The 10951-nt window shown below is 41.6% G+C and overlaps 1 protein-coding gene across 1 annotated transcript in view; it reads left to right on the top strand.

Moving 5' to 3' along the window:
• Positions 1–2725: 2725 nt before the first annotated feature.
• Positions 2726–10951, top strand: part of VAT1L (vesicle amine transport 1 like) — an 87966-nt gene continuing 79740 nt past the window's right edge. The window contains exon 1 of the mRNA XM_065416769.1: positions 2726–2958. Coding sequence (XP_065272841.1) covers positions 2726–2958 — 233 coding nt within the window. The remainder of the gene's footprint in view (positions 2959–10951) is intronic.

The raw sequence follows: 10951 nt of genomic DNA, 5'->3' as shown, positions 1-10951 counted from the left end.
CATAGAGAAAGATACACCTGCCTGAATATCATTAAATTGACTTGTAAAAATATGGCTACATTTAAAATGTCTGTACAAAATACCCCTTAAGGGAAATGCATGATGGATAAAAAGGAGCAAGCTGTGCATGCAATACAATGATATTCCAGGCATGTAAGCAAAGCCTCATTGTGACCTGATAATCATATTGATTCAGATCCTCCAAGGTATTTAGGCATCTAATTCCTATCGAAGTCAAAGGGAGTTAGATGCCTAAATACCTCTGAAGATCTTGACCATTGTCATTTGCTTCTATCATGTATATTCATTAGTTAATGTTTGTATTTGCATCAATTACAATTGATTAATTCATAATCAATTGCAATTACAGCTACCTTAATTCACCACTTCTAACTTACTTTGAGATCAGAATTTCTAAAGGGAGCATTTTTAAATAGGTCCTCAGCAAACATTAGTAAATATTTTATTTGAAACGAATCCTCTGAAGCGTTATTGAGGTGGATTTGAAGACTAAAATCCAACTATTGTAGTGTGAAAAAAAGGGAGTTTGGTCCTGCTTTCAGAGCTTTTCTAAACACAGCCTAACTACCAATGCTCTTTTCATTTCCTGAAAAGAATAACTCTGGAGTAGGACTATCAGTGTCTTATATTGTCACTCGTTGCAGTAGTACATGAGTGCCAATATCTTATACCAACACATTACTAATTATAATTTGATGATTAGCATCTTTTAAAGCTGTTTTGCATCCTTTAACTACTGTGTGCTAAATATACAGTCAGAGACACATAAATGTGCATTTGAGAAGTTAAGGAATATGAATGTACCTTGAATGCATAAGCCAGAGTCCTGACAAACTTTGTAGCACAATATGACCACTGTCCTACCCCCATCACTAGTATGAATTGAGACATTTTGAAGTTAACTGAACAAAATTGATAGCTTTTGGTATTAAAACATGGATGTTTTTCTATTTACAGTACATTGGGGAAATCTACAATGATCAGTGGGTCATATGCTCACCTGTATGAGGTCAAGTAACAGAGGGGTAGCCGTGTTAGTCTGAATCTGTAAAAAGCAACAGAGGGTCCTTGCATCTGATGAAGTGGGCATTCACCCACGAAAGCTTATGCTCCAATACTTCTGTTAGTCTTAAAGGTGCCACAGGACCCTCTGTTGCTGTATGAGGTGTTGCTTTAGGCTCTGAAAGCACTTAAACATGTGCATCACTTTAAGTATGTGAGTACTTCTCATGTTGGATACATTCAGTAAGAGCCTGAGTCTCATTGAATGTCAATGGGACTTAGGCTCCTAAGGCCCAGATCCTCAAAAGTATTTCGGCTCCTAACTTCTATTGAGGAAACCCCTTTGAGGAGCTGGGCCTAAGTTGCTTTTGGAAATGGTTGCTAAATCACTTAAGCATTTTTGAAAATTTTCCACTAGTGCCTGGTGGGCTTTAATATAAACCACGCAAAACTCACCGATCCACTAAAAGTGGTTTCTTTTGTCTGAGGTTTTTTCCTTAGATGAGTTTCTTTATTTATATATTTATGCACAGGTGGGTGTAAGATGGTGAAATGGGGTTTACACAGCTTGGAGATTCCCCACCAGAATGAAGAGCAGCTGTAAATGAAACGCCACAAAAGCATAAGGTGCTAACTGGTGGGCAGTATTCACTTCAAAGGGCTGTCCTTGGGTAGCTTGGTTCATTTTATCTAGGTCTGTATTTCACCTCTATTTTCATTCAGGTATTTAGGCAGGCAAACCTCTTTCCCAAGGAAAGGGAGCACAGTGTGTTATATCCATCAGGATGACAACAAGGATTAGGACAGGGGTCGGCAACCTTTCAGAAGTGATGTGCCGAGTCTTCATTTATTCTCTCTAATTTAAGGTTTTGCATGTCAGTAGTAGATTTTAAAGTTTTTAGAAGGTCTCTTTCTATAAGTCTATAATATATAATTAAACTATTGTTGTATGTAAAGTAAATAAGGTTTTTAAAATGTTTAAGAAGCTGCATTTAACATTAAATTAAAATGCAGAGCCCCCCGGACTGGTGGCCAGGACCCGGGCAGCGTGAGTGCCACTGAAAATCAGCTCGCGTGCCGCCTTTGGCATGCGTGCCATAGGTTGCCTACCCCTGGGTTAGGATAATCTCTCCCCCTTCTCCCCCCAGCTCTCATTGCAGTATGATCTGAGGGGAGGAATCCTATGGGAATACTGCCCCCTGCCCCTCTCAGCGCTCTCCGGGCAGGTCAGTAGAGATAGCTGACTCATACCTACCCAAACCCAGCCCTACATAACCCACTGTCAGGCTGGCTGAGAAATGCGCAGTAAGCCCACATAGACCTGGGCTGAGGTCACCTACTAATGGGTAGAGAATCTCCAGACAATAATTCCCGCCCCCCCAGCCCAGGGCTTCCCCACCAACCCCTTCTGCCCATGTCAAATTATGCAGCCCGGGAGCTGTCTAGATACCCGGGTACCTGGCACCAGATCAACTCGTCGTCATAGATTAACTGGGATAGGCACTCACGGGGGCTACCTGCGGGGCTGGTGATTCGTGCTGCGCAGCTACTCTGTGCATTGCGGTAGGGCTGGAAGGACCAGAGCCCCATTCAACCAGCTGCAGCCATTGCACATCCCAGCATCACCCACATTCAACAGGCGGACAAGGCTGAGCGCAGCCCCCTCCTCCGCCGCAGCTTTGCAGCCCGCCAGCCCAGCGCCATGGCCAAGGAAGGCGCGGAGAAAGCGGACGAGACGGAGCAGATGATCGAGAAGGAGGGAGGCAAGGAAGCTGCCGAGGGCAGCGGCGGCAGCAGCAGCCTGCGGGCAGGGGACACCAAGGAGATGCGAGCCGTGCTGCTGTCTGGCTTCGGGGGGCTCAACAAGCTCAGGGTGTCCAAGAAAGTCATGCCGGAGCCTCAGGAAGGGGAGCTCAAAATCCGAGTCAAAGCCTGGTCCAGTATCGCCTCTCTCTGCCTCTCCCCATCCCTCCCCGCCCTCCATAGGCAGCAGCGGCACCCCCCACCCCACATCCCCTCGGCAGCATCTTGTGATCGTGATTGTTGCATTTGTGTCTTGGGCGGGCGTGGGGCCGTGTCAGGTTCAGGAAGACAGGAGAGGGAGAAGGCTCTGTCCTGCATGGGGCAGGGAAAGGGCATGGGGTCAAAGAGAGGGAAATAACCACCCCGCCCTCTTGCCCGGGAACAGGGTTCAATGGGCATTTCCATATGTTCTTTACAGCCACTTTTATTCTAAATCCCTCTCCCTCCCCTTCGCTCTGACAGTCTCAGGGAGCCTCTAGCAGCAGAGCATCCTGTAACTTGACATGCATGTCTGTGTATGTTTCTGGGGATTGATTTCTGCACTGTGAAGCACTCGTTTCCCTGCCCCTTTGAGTTCCTGTTAGAGAAGACAGGCAGCAAATGGGAATCCACCTCGGTGCTTGCTATTAAACTGGTTACCCCTCCCCCAGGCCTGTGACTTTGCAGTGTTTAGTGTAGCAGATTTTTGTGCTGACCCTGTATCTGTAAAGTTTAGCTTCAGGTGTTACTATTTTGCAGGCTGTCTTAAGTTTCCCTTTGTCAGAAATTGCAAATTGGAGCTCTCTGTGGGTGTTTGATTTGGTTTCTCTCCCCATCTGAAGTCAAAAGGCAGTTAATTTTTCATTAACTTCCCTCGTTCACCATTTTCTCTCAACCCCACTTCTGAGCTGCTTTGTCAGTTTCTCTCTCCCATTGCAGGTCATCTTTCCCATATCTCTCTCTAACTTCAGTAGCTTACATTTTATTTTCATTTGACAGCTCCAGAGAGCAAATCTATACTGAGAACAGTTCGTACCAAAATATATTTTCTCTAGACAAGCCCAGGATAAAGGCAAAGTCATGGGTGTTTGTGCTGCAAGCGGTTGTTCTTTCACTTCTAATGCCAAAAAAAGAGAATAATATTGCTTTTAATGTCTGAGTTTTTCAGAGCTGATTGGAAGAATTGGGAATATTCGGCCAGCTATGTTGGGATTTGTTTTTTATCTGAGAAATGTTGATGTACCTCTGATTGGTTGCTATACTGCTGAGTAGCATGACCTTTCCTTTTGATACTTGCCATTATTTTTCCTCACTAGACACTACCATTGCTTCCCCCCCCCCCCCCAAGCTTCTCTCTGAGCACTGGCAGCAGATCAAAACAACTTCCCCCCCTCTCACCCCCCCCCCCCCCGCCCTAAAGTTCTTGTGAGGAATTGGTGGGTGGTTAGTGACCAGTCAGGATCTAGAAATGTTTGGTCCAAGCCTTCCTGTTAAGAACAGTTTTTCAGACAATCTAAGCTGGATTTTTTTGTTCTTAACTCTCATATTTAAAACTAATAGAGGCCAAAACCTAGAATCTGTCTGTGCACAGAACTTCCTTGAAGTCATGAATTTTTCAGGCCAGAAAGACCATTATGATCATCTAGTCTGATTTCCTGCATAACAAAGGCCAAAGAATTTTTCTCAGATGTCATTGGGAGTTAGGTCCTCTGTGCACACAATCTGAGGAGTAGAGCACTGTGATCACAAAGTGGTAATCTGCTGCTATGTAAATGCTTTGGCATTTGTGGAAAATAAATGTGAAGGTGAAGGCTGAGCTGTTTATTTTAGAAACAATCGCCATAAACCAGTGTCACTTTCAGTGTCAATGACTTTGTTTTATCAGTGTATCCAAAGGGTATCAGTGAACTTGCTGTGTTCTGATAGGTTTGCAAAACAGACACATTGACCGTAGATCTCAGTCAGTCAGACACTGGTTTTTCCATATTGTATTTTTGTGAATCAGCTGGTCTATTCCTGATGAGAGTATATTTTCCTCCTCACTTGCATCAGTGAATTATGGTCAGCTATCCAGCAACCTGAATGATTAATATAGATGCAGGACAGAATTTTGCCCCCTTTTTTTTTTTTTTTTTTTTTTTTTAAGTGTCTTGCAGATTATGGGCACTATGGGAAATAAATGAAAACCAGTCCATGCTGACTATATTGAATATAGTGAAACCTGCTTGGTGGTTTATGTCTGTAAAATCAGGGTTTGGTTAATATTGATCAGAGTTGTAATGTCTTTTCACTGGGGTTTTTTCAATCATTAAATATTTAAAAGTTAACATTTGTAATTTTGAAAGTGGTGTGTGTCTGTGTTCCTTTTAAAATGCCTAAGTGATTGACAGGACTTACTTCCATGTATGCACATGAATTTCCTCTTCATCAAGACTGCAGACCTCTGTGTTACAAATAACAGTAGTTAGCTGTGTAGTGAATACTTAGCTGTAAAATAATACTTAGCTTTTCAATAGACTCTAAGTGTTTTGTTACTGTTAATAAACTGTTGGAGGTGTACACCCACTGTTTTTGTATCAGTGGAGCCACTCAAGTAAACTACTACTTTGTAGTTCTGCTTGAATCACTTATGACGCTATATATTTTTGAAGCTGTAGCACAGTTGAAGGTGGAGGAACATGCAGATTGGTGAAAGGCCATGTAGCCTACCATAGCCAATGTCTGTTCTCAGCTGGAAGCGGGCAGAAGGGGTGAGATCAAGGGGCCAAAACTTGTTTTGAGCAACTAATGGAAAGGGATTAGGTCATTGACCCTTGTGTTTGCAGCTGGTAAAGAGAGAACAGGGAGTAGAAATGGTGCTGGTTGCATGGGTTTGGTTAGGAGATTGGTTGAGGAAATGATGAAAATGCCTGTTGTGGCCAGTGGAGCATGCTCTTTATAATATATAAGATGCAGAATGCATCTGGGATGAGCTTTTCTAGCATTGCCTACTCTGAGTAGTACATTTAATTATGTCAATGTAAAGATAGCTGCCTCAAGCAAATGGGATTTTAAAGATGGGTTTTGGGGGGAGTGGGGGAAGAATCAAACCAACCATACAGCTTTTGCTAAATATTAGTTAGAAAACCTAATAAGAGGCACAAGTACCTGTACAGTCTGTACATACTCATTGCAGGAATGAAGACAGTTAAATGTTACCTTCCTGTTTCAGAGTACTATAAATAGGAGAAACTTGGGACCCACTGTAGTGTTGCTATTAATGCTAAGCCAGATGAATAACTTTTTTCTTTGAAGTCCTGAAATATCAATGATTTGCCTGAAAGTTTCTTTCCTTTGTGATGAGTCATACGTTAGCCTCATTCAGTGACTAAGAGATGGAGCAATAGTCAGTGCCCAAGCTGAATCACAGCTTTTGCATATTCCCTATAATTATTTCTTGATTGGTAATGATGGAGCAGCTCGGCACTGCTATATTTACTTGTTTATTTTGTCTGTGTCTAACAAAATGCCTGAGTTCATACTGTTTTCAAGATCAGATAAACAGCTAGAACAAACCTACCCCAAATACAGCAGTGAGCAGAAGACAGGTAATGATCTCATATAATTGCCTCCCTTTATTTATTTTTCATCTTGATATGGTAGCTGTTGCTGCTGCTCCTCATGATGCATATGCGTAGATGGGGGGCAGAGGTGACCCTTTTTGCCTTCGTGGTATTTGTGAAAGAACACAGCTGTCTCCTAAATTAGAAGCAAGTAAAACAAATCCCATGTGTAACAGAGTGGCACATAGTGTCAAATGTACTCTTAAAGATAGTCTTATTCATATTTCATGTGTTTCTCTAAATAAAAGGAAAGTATGAGCTCTCCTCTTAAAAAAAGAAATTGAGAGATTTCATGTTTTCAGGAGTCATTTTAGATCAGTGGTGGGCAACCTGCGCATGCAGCCCATCAGGGTAATCTTCTGGCGCGCCACGAGACAGTGTTTACATTGATCGTCCGCAGGCATGGCTGCCTGCAGCTCCCAGTGGCCGCGGTTCGCCGTTCCCGGCCAATGGGAGCTGTGGGAAGTGGCAACCAGCACATCCGTGCAGCCCGCGCCGCTTCCCACAGCTCCCATTGGCTGGGAACAGTGAACCGCAGTCACTGGGAGCTGCGGGCAGCCGTGCCTGCAGACCGTCAATGTATACACTGTCTCGCGGCCTGCCAGCGGATTACCCTGACGGGCCGCAGGTTGCCCACCACTGTTTTAGATAATTCAGGCAAAGGGAGGAGGAATATTTTTAGGAATATGGGTCCAGGTCCTCAAAGATATTTAGGCTACTAATGTCAATTGATTTCAGTGTAAGTTAGGAACCTACATATCTTTGAGGATCTGGGCCACAGGGCCTGACTGTCTCCTTACTTGCTCTGATATAAACCCAGTGACTTCAATGGGGTTACTCCTGAGTTACACCAGAGTAAGCAAGAAAATCAGATCCATTACATAGTACCAGCCCAACTTGGGACATAGAGGGCACTCTGCAGCATTGGCATTGTGTTTAGATAGGGGCCAGGGACTGAGCGATTCAGAGTCCTGGAGTGGGCAGCCCTGCACTGGATGGGGAAGAGTAAAGAAAACATATTTTATCTCCACCCCCAGACCTGCAGAGATTGTCAGGGAAAAGTAATACAGCCACTCTCCATGTTAGGGAGCCGAGAAATGCCACACTCCTACTGAGTAGTAGACGAAGGTGGAGCCTCAGAGCAGTTGCAGTGGCACTTGGTTAAGAATTCAGATACACCACTGACTCTGTATTGGGCAAACCCCTGCCCAATGACAGAACAATCGTGGGGGGGGGGGTGATTTAGCCCATAAAGTTCAGCTTATTTGACATGCTTATTAATATCGCTGCTATTTCACAGGCTAGTCCCGGCAGAACCCCTGCCTGAATACTCTGTTCCTGGGGAGTAGGTACTTGTCATTCTATGCCTTCTTTCTCAGACTCCAATTGCATCCAAATTTTGACTTAAAATGAAAACTACAGTTAGAACAGAACCGAACTCTGCCCACTTTCCTATTGCGTTACCTACAGTCCACCCTCTATTAATTCCTGCATATTTCTTAAGCCAAAGTCAGAAGTCTTGTCCTTCTGTCAGGACCCCAAAGCTAGCTATTCTGTAAAGCAATCACTTATGTATCAATAGTTCGTCTTCAAATCATGTCCCCAGTGTGCCATTCAGGTAGTTCACCGGGGAACTTGAAATTGCCCATAATGAATTGTCCCTGCAGACTTGAAGTGTCTTCAGTCTCCTGTAATATTCTCTACAGTTATGCTAATATTCCTTTTACCTGAGATTTTTAACCAAAGAGATTCCACCCTGTGGTCAGCTCCTAAATGTTAAACAGTTTTCTGCATTCCCCAACCTTTGAGGAAGTTTGGATCTGAACTTTGTAGCTCTAAAGCAACACCTCCTCTGAACCCCTATGCAAGACAACCTCTCCTTCCTACATGTATCATAAGCAGGGATTGTCATACAAGTAGTAATATAGAACAGTATTAGTATCCTATTGTTCATAGAGGGAAAGCAATTATCTATTTGTGTGATTATTCTTAGTATGCCCTTTAGCCACTGTCCAAATTACAGCAAAAGCATCCACGTCTAATAAAATGGAGGCCACAGCTTTCAAATATCAGAAGTTTGTACAGAAAAGACTGAGGAGGCTATTCTCTTGTGCCAGACAGTGAAGCCAACCTGTCCCTTTCAAATTAGAGCAGACACAAGGAATTTTGACGAGGGATTCCATGAGGCCTAATGTTGCACAGATAATTAATAGACTAGCAATTTATCTCTTGATTCTTGCATTCAAATTTATCTTAAGCTTATTTAAAGATTAAAAATGAGTTTGCTGGTCTCATCATCGAGCCCTGTTCTGCTCTGAGTTACCTCATTGATGTTGATGAGGATTGTACATATGGCCTTATGAAATGGAAATAGAAAATGGAGTTTCAAATCAGGCCAGGAATAAGTCAGAGAAATGAAACTTTGCCCACATGCCACTATTTGGACATATATTATACATGCCCTTTTTGATAAATGACATGTAGCCAAAGTACTTCTCCTGACACAGTATCAGGAACATTCAAAAATATATGTGAACAAGTCATATACAGGAGAATAAAATGTGATGAAGGGGAAAGAAGTTAGATAGTGTGTGACTAAAGTATTTAACTATCTGGGCCAAAATCAAACTTGATTTCTCAGCTATGAATTAAATTATAATTAATTAAATAAATTCAAAATTTTTCATTGTATACCCCAATATCACAATTATTTTAGGGCTGTCAAACAATTAAAACTAATTGCAAATAATAATAGTGAGATTAAAAATAGATGTAATTAATCACTCTGTTAAACAATAATAGAATACCAATTTAAATATTTTTGGATGTTCTACATTTTCAAATATATTGATTTCAATTACAACACAGAATACAAAGTGTATAGTGCTCACTTTCTATTATTTTTTTTATTACAAATATTTACACTGTAGAAAAGATTTTTAAAAAAGACCTACAAGTTGAAGCATGAAGGGGCATATGAATGTTTAGGACATCTGGCACATAAATAGCTTGCAATGCCAGCTACAACAGTGCCATGCAAATGCCTGTTCTCACTTTCAGGAGGCATTGTAAATAAGAAGAGGGCAGCATTATCTCCCGTAAATGTAAACAAACTTGTTTATCTCAGTAATTGGCTGAACAAGAAGTAGGACTAAGTGGACTCATAGGGTCTAAAGTTTTACATTGTTTTGTTTTTGAGTGCAGTTATTTAAAAAAATACAAATTCTGCATTTGTAAGGCGCACTTTCATGATAAAGAAATTGCACTACAGTACTTGTATGAGGTGAATTGAAAAATAATATTTATTTTGTTTCTTTACAGTGCAAATATTTGTAATAATAACATAAAGTGAGCACTGTACACTTTGTATTGTAACTGAAATAAATATTTTTGAAGATGTAGAAAAACATCCAAAAATACTGATAGTAAATTTCAGTTGGTATTCTATCATTGCAGTTTTCATGTATTGTTAAACAATAAATCACAAACATTTTAATCTAGTTAATTTGTTTTGCGTTAATCGCTTGAGTTAACTGTGATTAATTGACCGCCCTAATTTTTTTTTTTTAAATTCTACACCTTCGTGTTCCTTCCCAATCCTGTTCTAGTAACAAGTTTATTTTAATAGGGATGAAATTTTGTATTAATGCTGATGCTGTTTCCTGGGGATAAAGACAAAAGGAAAGGAATTGGTTTGCTAGAGTTATGTAGTCAGATTCATAATTGAAAACATTCCCATTCAAAAAATATGTCTGCCAAATAATTCCATCAGAATGAGTAGGAGCATAGGTGCTGGTGCATTAAGGTGTGATGATATATACATAAAATCATGTTTTTCAAATAGCCACAGTCATAGCCACGTCTGTCTGGGTGCCCCCTGCCTGCTCTAGTGTCACAACCCCAATTCCTCTGCTTGTTCTTGCATCACAACTCCATCCCCAGTTACCCAGTGGGAGTAGAATATAGGAAAGGTTAATTAAGCAACTTTTGTAAAGCACTCGAATTGTGGAAAGATCTAGACAATGGTCTCCAATGAAGTTAACATTTGTGAGCAGTGTTGCCTACCATGTGTGTAAATATTGTTTTTAAATGGTGATCATTGTGTATGTCCTTCACTTTCTCTTAAATAGTCCCAAAAGCTCTTCAGAGTTTTCCTACCCTGTACATAACATTACAGAAGGTGAATTGCCTTGATAGTTTTCTGATCAGATGCAGCCTTTCTGCAATCATTTTTAAGCCTCGAACCTGCAATGTGCTGTGTCCCTGCTAATGATTCTCACTGTAGGCTTAGTGCAATCACTGTGTACAACCGTCTTTTTATCTTTCCTCTGGGTCTTCAGGGAAGACAGATGGCCCAGTGGTTTGGGTACTGGCTTAGGGGATGGTAGGACCAACGTTCAGTTTCATGCTCTTCTGTGGGTTTTATGTGTAACCTTGAACAAGCTGATTAGCTTCATTTTCCCTTCTGTAGAAAGGATATAATAATGCTTCCCATGGGGTCCAGGAGAGGAGATGGGCACAGTCGGGATAAAAAAACTTCCCAT

Source organism: Emys orbicularis, chromosome 14 (genome assembly GCF_028017835.1).
Source record: "Emys orbicularis isolate rEmyOrb1 chromosome 14, rEmyOrb1.hap1, whole genome shotgun sequence".
NCBI lineage: Eukaryota > Metazoa > Chordata > Testudines > Emydidae > Emys > Emys orbicularis.
Note: the sequence above shows the minus strand (reverse complement) of the source record. Positions and strands in the feature narration are given on the sequence as shown.